The sequence below is a fragment of the Zalophus californianus genome, chromosome 7 (genome assembly GCF_009762305.2).
Source record: "Zalophus californianus isolate mZalCal1 chromosome 7, mZalCal1.pri.v2, whole genome shotgun sequence".
Taxonomy (NCBI): Eukaryota; Metazoa; Chordata; class Mammalia; order Carnivora; family Otariidae; genus Zalophus; species Zalophus californianus.
Window position 1 is genome coordinate 143388042 of NC_045601.1, and position 17091 is coordinate 143405132.

Consider the following 17091-nt stretch of genomic DNA (forward strand, 5'->3'; position numbering starts at 1 on the left):
TGTAGTGTTTTAAATATATCAAACATTTTTTATTGTGTTCTTGATATCATCTGTGTCTTTATGCCCTTTTTTGTCTGTTTTATCATCTGACAGAGATGTGTTTAAAAATCTCCCACTGTTGCGAGGTAGCACACACACACACACACACACACACACACACATACATATAATGTATATAATATATGTATTTTCCTTTTGTTATCATTAGATTTACTTTATACATTTTGAGATTGTTATTCAGACCATACAGATTTAAAATCATTATATCTTCTTCGTTAATGAAATGTGTCACTTATCTCTTTGCCTCTTAAAATCTAACTTGTCTTACATTGTTGCAGATATACTAATTTTCTTTTGGTTAGTGTTTGCAGCATATATTTTTTTACATGCTTTTAGATTCACTTCTGAACACATGTATTTCTAACTGTTTCTTGAAAGCACCTGATAATTTTGTTTAGATAATCCATTTTTGACTTGTTTTGAGTATTTAGTCAGTACATTTACATTTTTTTCAAAATTATCAGGATTTATTAATTTTTTAAATTTTATTATGTTAATCACCATACAGTATATCGTTCATTTTTGATGTAGTGTTCCATGATTCACTGTTTGTGCATAACACCCAGTGCTCCACGCAGAACGTGCCCTCCTTAATACCCATCACCAGGCTAACCCATCCCCCCACCCCCCTCCCCTCTAGAACCTCAGTTTGTTTCTCGGAGTCCATAGTCTCTCATGGTTCGTCTCCTCCTCCGATTCCCCCCCCTTCATTTTTCCCTTTCTACTATCTTTTTTTTTTTCTTTTAACATATAACATATTATTTGTTTCAGAGGTACAAGTCTGTTATTGTAATTATTGATTTATTTTTATGGCAATCTACTATGTGTCTGTTTTCTTTGTTCTTTTTTCCTCCTTTTCTGCCTTTTGGATTAATTACATTTCTAAAATGACACCCTTTTCCCTGTGTCCCCATTAACTTACTAGTTGTACATTCTTTTACAAGAATCTACCAGCTAAATATCAGGCCTGCCCGTCTTTGTAATTAATGATACAGATTAGCATATTCACATCTCTAGAAATATTCACATAAACAAACCTGTTTGACATCATTTAATCCAGCGATTTTCAAACTTATTTGGGAAATGATATGAGGAGGTTAATAGGGGTTCTCAGAACCCCCACCGTCCTTGGGGAGACACCCAACTAGAGGTTTAGTGCTCTACCTCTACTCTACTACACTAGGTATTTCTTGATGAACTTTGATAAAATGTGTAGGGAATGTGGGGTTATATAATAGGGCAGCAACCAGCATGGTAGTTCCGTATCCGTGCATGGAGTTTGAGAATCAGTCTAGGAGACCATATGGTTAATATTGTTTCAGGAACCTTCCCAGGAACATGCCCCTGGAAAGGTGATAACTCACATGTAGCAGGAAGTTGGTTGAATGACCTATAGGAAGAGCGTACATTCATGTATTACTTATTTCTCCCAGTGAACAGTCTACACTCGTTGCAATCCTTGAGTGAGTAAGCTGGTGTTCACAGTCTCCCAGTCTGGTCATTAAATTTAGAGACTCTCTGGTTTTCAATACTGTGATTTTTCAAGTTACAAAACCTACCTTTAAGAAGTTAAACACACTCTGATGCTTTGTCTGAGGTTGTTAGCCATAAGCTAATTAAGTATTGGAATCCATGTGCTAAAAGCGAAGCTGTTATCTGAAGAGTTAACATTATACTGTTTTCTTGACAATAATTAAGTAGCATGCATCTGCTCACCCAGAAGAGTGATGAACTCATTAAGACACAGGTTAAAAAGAAGCAATTATATCACTCTTCCTAAGAGTATTTGCATTTGAAATAGGACTATAGAGGAGAGGGTAACACTTAAGTCCAAAGAAAAACATCTCTAATGGTAAAGTTTTTATATTGTTATGCTTAATTAAACAATCTTTCTTTTCTCCTATCCTTTAGGTAGGACAGAAAAAAAGGAGGTGTGATGGTAGATAATTAGAAAATAAAGTCTGACATTAGAAAAAAAATGATCACTTAAGTTGGAATCAAATTTAATTTTCAGGCATTATAAAACAAATGCAATTCTGAGAAGTTGAACATTCTAATCTTTTTTTTTTTTTCCTTTCTCAGGTGTGTCCTCTTTAAGTATTCAATTTGCCAAACTCCCAAAGGGATTAAAGCATTTAAATTTATCTAAAACCTCATTATCACCTAAAGGTACAGTATGTGTTATTTACTTTATGTCTGTAATATTTCTGCTGCACCATGCTACCTTAAATAGTTAGAAGTATTACTCAGTTATGTGTCTGCATATGTCTTACGGTCCTCTGAGCGCTACACAATGAAGAAGTGGTATAATTGGAATTCTGGTTGTCTAAAGTGAGATGCTTTCAGAGTAGAGCATAATTATGTAATACGTTATTTAACTTTTTGACTTTGGGTCGAGGAGTGCTTACCTGTTTCCCCCCCCCCCCCCCCCCCCCCCGTCACACACACAGTCACGTGGATGGTCTCCTGCACAGAGAACTGGTGCACCTAACTGCCCAGTCTCTATCCTGCTCTGGAAATTGCCTTTCCTTCCCCAGGGTCTTTTCTGACTCCACTCACCCTTCTCTCATGTATCTGGTTGTTCAGTAAACCCTGTCCATTCTGTCGTTGTGTTTTCACATCAGCACCCCTATAACACTTGAAATATCCCTGCGTGCGTTGTGCCTTTGTACATCCTTTGTATTCTGCTTGGAAAGTCTTTCTTTCATCCTGTAGGGTGAAACCTGCCTTCTTCCCCTCCTTCGTGTTTCTCTTTCCTGTGTGCGTGTCTCCTTGACTACTCACACCAAATACTTCCCGTTTGGTCACCAGATGTGTGGCGGTTTTTCCTCACACCCAGCAGTTCCCTGTGACACCAGCTGGGTGTCCCACAATTTCACAAAATTCTGACACTCTCTACCCGAAGACAGTGTCAGATCCCACAGGTTAAAGGCTCAGTCCCACAAGACTACTCCCAACCCTCCTTGATACTCCAGTTGCAAGCCTAGGTTGTTGGAGGTTCCAAAGACCTCGCCTTGGGTTTGGTTAATTTGCTAGAGCGGCTCGCAGAACTCAGGGAAACACTTACGTTTGCTAGTTTATTAAAGGATATGATAAAGGGCACAGATGAACAGCCAGGTGAAGAGATACATAAGACAAAGTGTGGGACGGTCTTGAGCGCGCGGAGCCTGTCCCTGTGGAGCTGGGGTGCGTCGCCCTCCTGGTGTGGATGCGTTTGCCAGCCTGGAAACTCCCCGAAACCTGTGCTATTGGGAGTTTATGGAGGCTTCTTACATGGGCATGATCAATTATTAACTCAGTCTCCAGCCCTTCTCCTCTTCCTGGAGAACGGGGGTGGGGAGGTAGCTGAAGATTTCAAGCTTCTAATCATGGCTTGGTCTCTCTGGTGACCAGCCCCATCCAGGAGCGCACCTAGAGTCACCTCATTAGAACAAAAGGTGTCCCCAGTGCTCTTATTACTTCAGAAATTACAAGGGTTTAGAGAACTCTGTGCTAGGAATGGGGAGCAGAGACCAATATACATATATATTTTCTAGTATCTCACATCTCCCCTTATATATATTCTTGGAGAGCTTCAGTTTATTTTATAAAACACTCATTTGTGGGGCACCTGGGTGGCTCAGTCAGTTAAGTGTCTGTCTTCGGCTCAGGTCATGATCCCAGGGCCCTGGGATCGCGCCCTGCATCGGGCTCCCTGCTCAGCAGGGTGTCTGCTTCTCCCTCTGCCCTCTCCCCTGCTTCTGCGTGTGCGCGCTCTCAAATAAATAAATAAAATCTTAAAAAAAAACAACCTCATTTGTGATCAGCTCTTCTGAGACATCTTCCCTATTCCTGAGACCTCAGTAGAATCGAGCACTCTTTCCTCTGTGTTAGTTCTTGATCACATTATTACTTATGGATCTAATGCTACTGTATAAATACTGTTTCTGTCCTGGAGGGGGGCTGTCCTTGCCTCTTCATCTCCATCTCTCCAGCAGTGGCACGGTGCCTGGACCACTGTCGTGTTTGAGGGCCTGAGTGTCCGTTCTCAAGCAGACTGCCTAGGACTGAGTCCTGATTTTTTTCACCGAATATGAACATGCCTTTATTAGGTCTTGGTTTCTCACTTACATCATATGTAAGATGGAATTAACTGACTACCTCGGGGCGCCTGGGTGGCTCCGTCGGTTAGGCGTCTGACTCTTGATTTTGGCTCAGGTCATGATCTCACAGGTTGTAGGATCAAGCCCCTCGTCGGGACCCACACTCAGCACGGAGTCTCCTTATTGTTCTCCCTCTGCTCCTCCCCTGCTCATGCTCTCTCTCTCTCAAATAAAATCTTTAGGAAGAAAAAAAAAAGGAGTATCTAGCTCATCAGAGGTGGTGAGACAAAGTGAGTCAATATACAAACTGCACTTTGGGGCACAGAGGCCTCACAACCGTCACCATCATCATCTTGCTCTGCCATGTGTGTGCTTTTACTTCGTCCTGGGACAACCTGGTGAATTCCTGCCCCTGCTGTGAGACTGAACTCCTGTCTCCCTTCCTCCTTGAAGCCCTCTCTCACCCCGCCCTGCACAAGTCGATGCTTCTTTCTCTCTGTTCTACTGCACTTTGCAAATTCCTCTGTTTTAGTGTGTTTCCCATTGTGTGTTGATTGTGTCCTAGCCTGAGAGCTTCTGGATGGTAAGGGCTGTGCCTCAGTTGTCGCTGCGTCCCTGGCACCTGGCACGTTGCGGGTCCCTACTGTGTGTGTCACGGGTGAGCGGGTGCACAAGCAAAGTGGTCCCTCAGTGATGTCATAGTCATCAATCCTGCTTTATCCCCACCATACAATTACCCTAAGAGTGATTTGAAATTGGGGTTATTTCTGTAAGTCCCATGATTTTATGTGCAGACATTTAGGTTTAGGCCTTCCAGGGACTGTTCAAAGGGGCAAATTTGCCCGGGAATTGGTGTTTTTTGTCCATGTGCCGGAATCCGTCCACAGATCTTAAAGCTAAGTGTCATCCGGTGATGTTACCACTCCCCTACTCTAGCAAATCAGTTTTATAGAAACCTTTTTCTGATGATTATCAATGCATCGTATATTTATGGTAAAGATTTAGAAGATACTGAAAAGCATAAATAAGAAGCCACAGTTAACTCGTTATGCCAGAACCACACCGTTAGGAGACCACCCCTGCTGGCAGCCTGGCCCCCATCCTTCCACAGGGTTTCTGTCTGTATGTACTTTCTCTATATGCCCACGTCCAGACACACATGCATAGATGGTGTTACGAGATGCTTGCCGTTTCATGAACTTTTCCCCCTGCGTTGTATGTTGTGATCCTCTATGACCGCAAACACGTGATTCCTCCCAGTGGCTGCATGCTGTTCCAGCGTGTGGAACAAGCCCCACAATTGATGTGAATGGCCTGTTATTGTACATTTGTGTGGTTTCTAATTCTTCAATAATGCAAACGATGCCAACATGACTTCTGAATGTAATTATTGCTCATTTGTTACTTTCTTATTTAGGATAAATTCTCTAAGTACTACATTGCTAAATCAAAAAGGTCATGCATTTTTTTAAAGCTTTCTTTTCATATTTATTGTCCTGTTGTCCTCCAAGTTGTTTGTACAAATCTCCACATTCCCACCGCCCTCAGATGGTATCCTCCTTTTTCATTGTTTATCAAGCATATAAGCAAAAGTGTGCTGATTTTTTTAAAAAAGATTTATTTATTTATTTTGGAGAGAGAGAATGCATGAGTGGGGAGAGGACCAGAGAGAGAGAATCTTTAAGTAGACTTCCTGCTGAAGGGGGAGCCCAGAGTGAGGCTCGATCTCACAACCATGAGATCGTGACCTGACCTGAAACCAAGAGTCAGACGGTTAACCGACTAAGCCTCAAAGTGTTCTGATATTTTAATTTTAGTTTCTTCACTTATTGCTTAGGTGAATTCTCTCCCCACCCTCACCCCCGACACCCTCCCGTTTCTTAGTCATTTGTCTTTCTTTTGGAGGAAGTTGCTAGTTTCCATCCTTTGTTACCTGTTTGCCATGTTAATCTTCTTTCTTAATTTATATATGTTCCCTGCATACTAAAAGTATTAATCATTTATCATGTGCTCCATAGGTATAACTTTTTAAAATTTGTTTTTTGTTGAGATATAATTGACACACAACATTATATTAGTTTCAGGTGTACAACATCATGATTTGATACCTGCATATCGTGTAATGATCACCACCATAAGTCTAGTTAACATCTGTTCCACACACAGTTCCAATTTCTTTTACCCTGTGATGAGAACTTTTGAGATCTACTCTTCGCAGCTTTCAAATACACAGTACAGGATTAACTGTCATCATTGTGCTACATGGTCCAACCCTTTTTTTACAATAGAGGTGTTTAAAAAAAAAACAAAACTTGAATTTGTTTATTTTAATTTATTTGTTCATGACTGTGAGACAAATAGAGGGATGTGGCGATCATTTATCCTCCCAAGGACAAGTGTCTGGTCTGGGGTACCTCTTTGCCACCAGTCACTATGTCCCCATCCCTCCAGGTGTCGTGAGGGTGGGAGGTCCCCCAGGCAGAGCAGAGGTCCTCAGCTTTCTCGTGAGTGAGGACAGACCCATGTTCCCCATGCCCTTCACAGATAAAGGTCTTCACGCCACGTTTATCTTTTCTCTGCCATAAAGTTTGTGTACCTTAATATGTATGTTTTGAGAATTAATATTGTTTAATGATATTCTGACCCAAAGAATTTTAAGCTGCCCTTTCTAAGAGATGTATGTGTTGAAATGTTGGATTTTTTTTTTTTGTAAAAAGAGGATTTCTTAAAGGATTTCATTATTCTTGCAGATTTTCTTGTAGTATCTGAAAGGTTTGAAGATTCACAGTAACTCAGATTACACTGCAGTTTTAATCTTTTGCTGAATTTGACTAACATTTGCATTTTAGTTCTATGAAAACATGTGTATTCATGGCTCCATAATTCAAGACAGATTTTTTTTTTTTTAAATCCTGCCGTGACATCCCCACTGTCTCCAAATACTCTTTCTCTTCCTCAGATGTTAGCTAGATGATAATTTTCTGGATTTCTAGTAAATATCCTGCTGGTTGTCAGATTATGTCAATGCAGGGCCATCTGGTACCACCTTTTTCCAGCTGTAAACACTCCAATAATAAATACGAAGAATGGTCAAAATCACTAGACAGCCAGAATCGAGAACGGCACGTAAATCCATGTTTAGTTTGGGTTCTAAGAACCCTGATTTTTTCCCATCCTATATTTTTGTAATTTCCTGCTATTAGTGTGCCTATTAACATAGGCCTCACGTGGATGTGGGCTCAAGAGGTGGGGAGGAAGTCCTCCATTCTGTTTTAGTAGCATGAAGCTGAGCTGAGAATATAATTCTCTCCTGATTCTGTTTAGATGTTGGCCAACTGCCAAGCGCCCACACTTGTCAAGGAGCCTTTTCCTGTCAAGACTAATTTGACCTTCCAATTTTGGAATTTTTTTATTGAGTTTCGTTCTTCCTCACTAAGGAAGTGATTTTACACATGATTTTCTTGACGAGAGACCGTCTGGTATTCTCCATGCTTGGTACTCAATTATTCCATTACAAATAGTACTACTAACAACAGTACACATGAAAGAAGTTGGTCACTTAAGCAATCATAGATGTTACCTCCAGAAATTAACCTTCTATGGGCCATTGCAAGTTCCTTTTATCTAGCATAATTAATCAAATCTCCACCTCCTTCATTGCCAAGTTCCTGTTTTTTACCTCTTTGAAAGAACCGACCTCTCTGGATTATGCTTATTTGACTGTGTCTCTCATTGCACTAGCTTTTCGAGGGTAACATAGTATTCCCTGGGTCTCAGAAGCCCATGCCTGGTGGACAGTTGGTCTGAGATAAACTTTTGTTGCAGTGAATAAATATTCCTTGAGGAGCGCTGATTTTTTCATGCTGGAATTTACTTAGTTTCCTTCTTGATGGTCTTTGAACTTTTCAAGGGCAATGAATGGGCCTCCTTTACATTTATTTCCCAATCCCCAGCATTTTATAAACATTTTATGAGCACTTAACAAATGTTGAATTGATAGCCAAGAGCTTCTTCCTGGTATTTAACTAAAATATTTTTCACTCTCCACTTCTGTCTCTTCTCTGTCTGCAATACCCAGAGGCACAGTCACCTCTGAGAAATGGCTCAGTCATCTTTATCAGACACATACATACTGCAGTTGGTTTTGTAACCCCCCAAAGCTGGAGGATGAGATAATAACCCTTTTACCAGTCCATGCACCAAACATTCGGGCGCCTGGGTGGCTCAGTCGGTTAAGCGGCTGCCTTCGGCTCGGGTCATGATTCCAGGGTCCTGGGATCGAGCCCCATGTCGGGCTCCCTGCTCAGCGGGGAGTCAGCTTCTCCCTCTGCCTCTGCCTCTCCCCCTGCTTGTGCTCTCTCTTTGTCAAATAAAGAAATAAAGAAAAATCTTAAAAAAAAAAAATTCTAAACTTAGAGCAGAGACCTGCTCCGGGGCAGGGCTGTCCTTGGGACCCTCTGCTCTTTTCTTGGAGTGCCTTGCTTCATCCTGCTGCTGTGACCAATTCTATCTCCCACTGGCAGGCGCTACCCCCATCCCTTATCCCGGGGAAGGTCTATGCAAGTGTGGACCAAAGCCCCCTTTCCTGTGTCCCTGTAGGGTGCTCAAGACAGGCTGGGATTTTTAAGAATTTTACTGAAAAAAAAAATTTATGAACGTATATCCAGTTTAGAAATCGCCATATTTCCAAAATATACAAACTGAAACTGTGAACTGTAGAAACATGAAGAGCTTTGCTGTGTCCCCTATCCCTATTACCCTAAGAATGGGCATCAGTGCTATCGTGGCTATTGACCTCTTCAAATCCCGGTGAGCAGCCAGACTCTTCTGGGCTCCCACTTTGTAGTGACCACCTTCTGGAGTCTCTCCTTCCCCCATGGAGAGAAGTGGCTTGAGGAGGACCCACCAGCAGCCATGCCTCCGTGACTGTTAACCCACATAGAGAAAGAACATGGCTCTCACCTCACAGAACACTCTTGCCCTCCTCATGTATTTATTCTTTGTTTTTTGAGGTGGTAATAACCCATTCAGTTCAGTTCAGTTGACTTTGACTCGAGCCGTTTATGTTACATGTGTAAATAGTGTATAGAGTGTCAATTATCCGTTTTTCCTTTCGATTGCTTCTTATATTGTATACGGATCATGTTCTCAGTCTTTGTAAAAATCCATTTCCCTCTGAATTCTGCCTTGAGTATGATATATTAGGTAGAACAGTTATCTGACTCCTATATTAACTTCTAAGTACTTGAAGTAGTGAGAAGTGCCTGAAGGCGCACCTGCATCACTTAAATCCCATACATTAAGTCAGGAACACCAAGCAGAATTAAGAGAAAGACGGAAATGGCCAGTTAGACTTGCGTGCATCCTTGCGTGCATCCTTCTAGGACTTTCAAGTCAGATCCTTTCCATCCACATCAGAAGTGGAGCAGAATAAAACCAATTCTGTCTCTTTCTCCTACTCAGTGAGATGGCTGTGTCCGTGACTCCCCCGTTCTCCCTGAGGGGAGGTCAAAAGAAGACAGTCCTACCTTTGGGGACAGTACTTGTGGCTAACCTCAGTCCTGCAATTTGACGGGGTCATTTATAGACACTCCCAAGCCCCCTTTTGTTTCCTGGAGTGGAAATTGAGCTGGATCTTCTTCATGTTGCAGGGGTGAATAGCCTTTCTCAGTCACTCAGTGCCAACCCGTTGACTGCCACCACCCTTACCCATCTCGACCTCTCAGGGAACGTCCTTCGCGGAGACGACCTCTCGGTAAGTTTCCCTTTCCTCACAGTCATGTTCAAAGGCGCTGTATTCCATAAGCCTGGCATAATTTGCAAACATGGCTTTCCTCAGCTCCCCTTATCATGATACTTTCAGATCATTTAGTTATGAGCTTAGGATGTGTTTTAGAGAAAAAGCCCAGAGCCGTCCTTAATTAAATGTAGTTTAGCACATAGATGTTTTCCCCTGTTAACTGAATGTTGCTAAAGTGTGAATTCTTTTTGGAAACACTTTTTTTTTTCTAAAGGACCTTTCTTTCCCCTTCATTCTAAGCATTATTGGACCTCTTAAAATTGCCTGATAAGAAAGATTAGAAATGTAAATCGAATGACTTCATCATTAAATAATATTGTTAAGAGGACAGGTTTTTTTTTTTTTTTTAATAGTTTGCAATTGAAAGAGGATATTGCGATAAAGTCCAGTCCTGTATTCCATGAATACGGTAGGGAGAGGGAGGGTTGGGAATACACTGGGGCCACTCTTCAAATAAGTTCGAGTTTGATGGCAAAAAGTTTCCCCTCAGTGAAAAGATTTTTCGTGCAGCTGAATCAGTAATATAAATGTTTGGCAGATCATATTGGTACAATGAATTAGGTGTGATCTCATGTCAGATTTGGTGAGTTGTCCTCTCTGGTCACCATGATAGAATTTAGAAGAAATGCTCCCTTACCATGTAGAGCCTACAACAAGTGTGCGTCTTCTAAGGACCTTCATGTGTGTCCTACCTCTTTATGGGGGTGAAAACCATTGTGAAATTGAGTCCCATTTCTCTTATGTTTTACTTTCCCTGTAAGGCAGGGAATACTGCCACAGGCCTTTTTGTAGGATTTCTTCCCTCTCTCTGATACTTGAACCCATTTTAAGCAATCCTGTTTCCTGGTGTGCCGTGACTTTTTCAATGCATTGCCCCATGTTAGCTATCACCTTCAGTGATGATTCATAAATCTGCTCCCTCCCAAGATGAAACCAGGAGTCCGATGGGAAACCACTAAGACATTACGGTGGCAAACTAGAGAAATAGAGGGATAAAAGAGGAGCCCAAAGATTAAATAATAAGACTCTGCCAACATAGGGGTATTCATAGTCACTTAAGGTAGATAGCAAAGTAGCCCAGGAGTGGGTCTGAGGGTGGCCGAGGGTGGGTTTTGTTCTGGCTCGCCTCTGGGGAAACAGAAGTGGAACCGTGAGGCCTGCGTGAGTGGGCTCCCAGCCCTGGACAGGTTCTGGGAGGTTCTGGGAGCTCTGCAGCAGGTGCTGGGAGGGGCTTACCCGGCCCCTGCCTTCAGGGCCAGCAGCCTAGCTGGACCTGCCTCTTTGGCGGGGTGTTGGCCAAGTAGGGTCTTGTCACCAATTGAGGGTGATTAGAGCTCCCCCAGCTGGTGGCCAAGAGGAAAACCACATGCCAGGCAAAGCCGGAGAGATGCAGCGATCTTTACGGAAGTGAGAGCAAATTATTTTTCTGGATCAGAACTTCTCATAATCCACTCTGTTGTGTGTGTCTAGTTATTCTCAAGTATTTACGGGCTAATCTTTTGCTTTTCTGAATTCCTTGGTAGAGAGGATTTTGCTCAAGCAGGATAGAGCTAAGCCACTGCCCTGTGAGTCTTTGCTAAGGATGAGGACATCTCGGTGTAAGCTTGTTTGGTTTTGCAAGGATCTGGTGGCATCCAGAGAAGCCAAGGAGAATTTAGCTATTTTCCTGGTGGCAGGAGCTTGAACTCGGTTTGTTATTGGTGGACCCTAGCAGTTGCTACTCAGGGCAAGTAGAGAAGAACAGAGGACTCTTACATGTATTGTTTTGATGGCCTTGCACAGGAATAAGGGAGAGTTTAGGCATTGTGACCCTTTGAAACCTGACGTGTCTGAACTATGTATGAGATTTAAAAAAAAAACAAACCTAAACTAGTAGTGCCATCAGACCCTTTCTTGTTAGATTTTGGAAGTAACTAAGGATAGAAAAAATCATTGTCTTGGGTGGAAGAAAGTGTAGCCCAAGACCATCTCATGGTTCAAATTCAAATTAGTGGATCTTTGAGCACTTTCAAAAGTGATTAGCATTTTTATAGGGTGAGTGATATTCAGGTGGTATTTTAATCTCAGCAGTTAAAATTAATTAGCATTGCTCCAAAATTATAAAAATGGAGCTAATCAGGAAAACTAAGTCATGTGTAACAAAGGGGGGTTTGGCAGCCAGGAGTTCATTTGGCCTTTTTTTTTTTTTAACTCAAACATAATTTTATTTTAAATATTCTTTGGAACTTTGCTCTCGGGGAAAGCCATGGAATGACATGAAATTCTGCTCATCCTCTTGGGAAGATTAGAGAATGGTTATGGGAGGATTTGGGCAACTTCTTTGTAAAATATTAACGTGTGTGTGTGCTTCCAGATCCTAATGTGTTTGTTTTTTGTTTTTTATTTCAAGTACATGTACAGTTTTTTGGCCCAGCCAAATGCCATTGCTCATCTGGATTTATCCAATACAGAATGTTCCCTGGACATGGTAATGTTTTTTTGATACTGTGCTGGGGGTGTCAAACCAGCCATTTAGGGGTGATAGAGAGAGGGTTTTCTCTCTAATAAAATGTTCTCTTAGGCCTTGAAATATTGGAAACTAAGAGTGCTTTCTCTCGTTCTCAGGTCTGCGCGGCTCTTCTCCGGGGATGCCTCCAATATTTAGCTGTGCTCAATCTCTCCAGAGCTGTCTTTTCTCACCGGTATGGCTTTATACCTGCCACCATTGTCATCTAGGAGTGTCTTCCTCCCAGAGAAGGTTGTGGTGATCTGAAAACAGAACGATAAAGGATGCATGTTGTGCGTGAAGGGAGGTGGCCTTAAATGATTATCTGTGAATACAAGGCCTTGAAAGTGCAAGTTTTTGTTGTATTTTTTCACTGCAGTATGATGGATGTTCTTAGCAATCACCCCAGCCTGCTATGTGAACTGTCTAGAAACTGCTTGTCCCATGAGGATAGGTACTCTCTCTTAATATAGTAAAAGCTCTTTTAGAAGGGACTTCTCAACAATGAACGTGGAAGCAACTATAAACTCCCTCTGGGGAGCAGAGAGTATGGCCGGTCCCAAACTCATGGATTTTTTTTTTAATGATTTTTTTAATAAGACTGATTTATTTATTTTAGAGAGAGAGAGTGCAGGAGGGAGGGGCAGAGAGAGAGGGAGAGAGAGAATCTCAAGCAGACTCTATGCTGAGCGTGGAGCCTGACACAGGGCTTGAGCCCACGACCATGAAATCATGACCTGAGCCAAAATCATGAGTCAGCCGCTTAAGTGACTGAGCCACCCAGGTGCCCCCAGATTCATGAATATTAATGTGTAGAATTGTAGGGCCAGCCTGAGCACCTCACTTCCACCTTCCTGACTTAGAATTGTTTGCAGTGTAGGGTGTTAGATTAGAAACAGCAAGTATTCACAAACAGCCGCTACTTAGAATGGAGGGAAAAGAAAGAAAAGTTATCAAAAGTATATGGGTTATAGGGCGCCTGGGTGGCTCAGTCATTAAGTGTCTGCCTTCAGCTCAGGTCATGGTCCCAGGGTCCTGGGATTGAGCCCTGCATCGGGCTCCCTGCTCAGCGGGAAGCCTGCTTCTCCCTCTCCCGCTCCCCTGCTTGTGTTCCCTCTTTTGCTGTCTCTCTCTCTGTCAAATAAATAAAATCTTTAAAAAAAAAAAAAAAAAAAAAGTACATGGGTTATTACCTGTGAAATTCTCAGACCATCTAATGCATTAATACAGCACTTAGTACTCATAATGATGACCATAATCATAAACCATATTTTTGTCATTATGTGCTTTTTAATAATAGGGAGAGTTGCTGACTACTAGAAATACCTCCCTTTTAATAAGTTACCATTTTGAAAGCTTTGTATATTCAAAGGGATAACCCTCACTTGTTTGGAAAATTTGCTTGTTCAGCCTGCTTTATTTGACAGTTGTGCCTCACAAATAAATTATTCTATATTTTAAAGTGTAGTCGGTCCATTACTTCAACAGTGAAGTAAATCTTTACAGGAGCAAAAATATGCCACAAGCACCTCAACAGAATAAGACACGGTCAGAGAGTGAAGCGTTTATAATGGTGGGAGAAGTTGAGGGTTTTCCCTATTTCGAGGGCCTTCAATGCATTGATTGAACTACCCAGTCACCTCATGTATTTGAAAGCTTTTTAAGAAGCCATGCTTTGGGGGAAGCTGTGATGGACGGAGCAGCTGAATTGGGAAGATGATGTCATAAAAGATAGAAATTTTCACATAATCAGCTTTTTTGGGTTCATATACTATGAATTCTGTGATGAATGGTCTTTTTTTTTTTTTAAGATTATTTGAGAGAGAGAGCACGCATGCACGTGGGTGGTGGGATGGGCAGAGGGAGAGGGAGATAAACAGACTCCCCACTGAGCATGGAGCCTGATGTGGGGCTCGATCCCAGGACCCTGAGATCATGACCTGAGCTGAAATCAAGAATTGGCCGCTTAACTGACTGAGCCACCCAGGCGCCTTCTCCGTGATGACTGGTCTTCAGTAGAGCTGTTAAGCTTACAGAGCAGGACTGTACTAACAAATCAGCTTGTCATCCAAATGAGAGGTTATGATTAAATACCCAGCACCTTACCTAGATACAATCCTAGCAAGCCCTTAGTGATTATCTTGAAATTGATGCATTTACACTGAGCTGTGGACTGTCAGCCAGGCTGTTCATACTTTTGTTCGTAAGTGTGTCGGTCAGGATAGGTTAGGTTGCTCTGTAGTAACAAATGGTCCTCCCTCCCCACCCCCATCTCCATGGCTTTCAGCAGTGGTAGTCTTGTGACCTGTCCCTTATGGGCTGGCCACATTGCCTTTAATCTGAAAGGCAGATCTCTAGCCACGTCGCAGAGGAAAAAGAGTCACAGCTCATACTGGCTGGTGCAGCTTCTCTCTGGAAGTCACACACATCACTTCTGTCTGATGTGATGTCCCCTTGGCCAAAGGGACTTGCATGGCCATGCCTGCCAGCAGTAGGGGGATGAAGCATCATCCTCTCACAGAAAGGGGCAGTGAATACTTGGAAACATTGGTACAGTAGATACCTAGACAAAGTAGTAGGAGGAGAATTACATTCAGAGAGTATTTTTTTTTTAAGATTTTATTTATTTGAGAGAGAGTGAGTGAGAGAGAGAGAGCATGAGTGGAGGGTGGAGGAGCAGAGGGAGAGGGAGAAGCAGGCTCCGCACTGAGCAGGGAGCCCGATGCAGGGCTGGATCCCAGGACCCCGGGATTATGACCTGAGCCAAAGGCAGACGCTTAACCAACTGAGCCAGCCAGGTGCCCCTTCAGAGAGTATTTTAACAACATTTGTTCATCAGAAATGAACAGGAGTATTCAAGCTTATATTGTTTCACTATTTGGAGCCAGAGTTCATTGGAGACATCTAATATATATTGTACCAGAATTCTCTTTCCTCTTAAATTTATTTTCAACCTCTTAGAGATTCTGGTTGCTTAGGTAGTTATTCTCAGGTAGCCTAAAATTATCTTGTTTAAAACCTTTTTCTGGGGCGCCTGGGTGGCTCAGAGGGTTAAGCCTCTGCCTTTGGCTCAGGTCATGATCCCAGAGTCCTGGGATGGAGCCCCACATCGGGCTCCCTGCTCAGCAGAGAGCCTGTTTCTCCCTCTGCCTCTGCACCTCTCTCTCCTCATGCTCTTCTCTCTCTGTATCTTTCTGTCTCAAATGAATTAAAAAAAAAAAATCTTTAAAACCTTTTTCTAACATAGGTTTTCCTGGACCTCTGTATAAGAAATATTGTTGAATGTTATGTGGGTGAGCTAGTCTCTAGCCTGGCCTCTGCCCTGAGACTCTGAATCCGCCCACAGAGTATAAATAACTACCATTAAATGAGTGTTTACTCTCCGTCAGGCTGAGTGCTTCACGCATGTGGACTTAATCCTGCCATCACTTCTGTAGCAGATAGAACAAAACAAGCTAAGGGTTCACATTCCAACTTGGACTCTGGGCTCTTGTTTCCCCAAAGCCCTCCTAGTGTGGCGTTGACTCTACTTTCTTTTTGAAATGTAGGATTTCTGCCCGTAACAACAAGGGCACATATTTGCAGTTCATAGCCATCTCTTTGGAGTTTTGTCTTTTTTTGAATATTTGGCCTAAAATGATTAGATTTGCCCTATGGATGTAGGAGCTGATCAGGATTTTTGCCGCGCAGGCTTCATGCCAGTCAGACTTTCTGTGTTGTTCCTGAGTTCGCCATTAGGTCACATCTTGTTGCATCTGAGACAGGCCATGTCTAAGAGTTTTGCCAAGTGCACGTAACGATCCTTAGTATTCAGTGCCACTCAGAGGGAAAGCTCATTAAATTGTGAGAAATTTGACCTCTTTGACCTCCCAGTTTCTTAAAAACTCAAACAAGGAGATTTGTGGGTAAAACACACTTTGAGATCATTGGCTACAAAGAATGGCAGTGGTTTTAAGGACTTAAATGAAATGTCTTAACTTCTCTTGCATTGTTCCTTTGATGGTATTGGATTTATTTAGCTTCCAGACATTTTGTTTCTTTTTACCTTTAAATTTCTACCGGAAATATAATGGATTCATGGATTTTTTTTTTTCCCAGTGTCTGAATAACCAACAGGTAATTTTGCCAATCTGGAAGTGAGGTACCCGACCCCAAGTATAACTGTTAGTGGTATGACTCTTCCGTTTTGTTTTTCAGGAAAGGAAAAGAAGTACCCCCGTCCTTCAAACAGTTCTTCAGTAGCTCTCTGTCTCTGATGCAGCTCAACCTTTCAGGCACAAAACTGTCTCCTGAGCCGTTAAAGTGAGTCGTTAATTCATTTTCTCCAGAGCTTTTAACATTCAGTTTGTTATTAAAATGTGCTTAAGGGAAGGGAAGAAGAAGACACGTAATCCTAATGCAGGCCAAGTAGATGAAAACGCCTTTCTCACTTTGGGGCACAAAAGGAAATCACATTCTTTTTTGAGTACATTGTGCTCTATTGATATTATTTCATCTTCTGGGAAAAACAAGAATCTTTGGGTTGTGACCTTGGCAGTTGTCACTGATCTGTAAAAGTTGTGTTCCCAGGTACCACTGCCTTTATGTTAACCTCTGTTAAGCCCACTTTAGGTATTTTCGCGTGTGTGTTCTAGTCAATATTTCTTCTCCATATTTCTCCTAGC

General features: G+C 42.2%; 1 protein-coding gene across 1 annotated transcript in view; it reads left to right on the top strand.

Annotated features, from left to right (window-relative positions):
* CARMIL1 (capping protein regulator and myosin 1 linker 1) overlaps positions 1 to 17091 on the top strand; it is a 314559-nt gene that overhangs the window by 173976 nt on the left and 123492 nt on the right. Inside the window, exons 12-16 of the mRNA XM_035728384.1 lie at positions 2143 to 2229; positions 9794 to 9897; positions 12332 to 12409; positions 12547 to 12623; positions 16625 to 16729. Coding sequence (XP_035584277.1) covers positions 2143 to 2229; positions 9794 to 9897; positions 12332 to 12409; positions 12547 to 12623; positions 16625 to 16729 — 451 coding nt within the window. The remainder of the gene's footprint in view (positions 1 to 2142; positions 2230 to 9793; positions 9898 to 12331; positions 12410 to 12546; positions 12624 to 16624; positions 16730 to 17091) is intronic.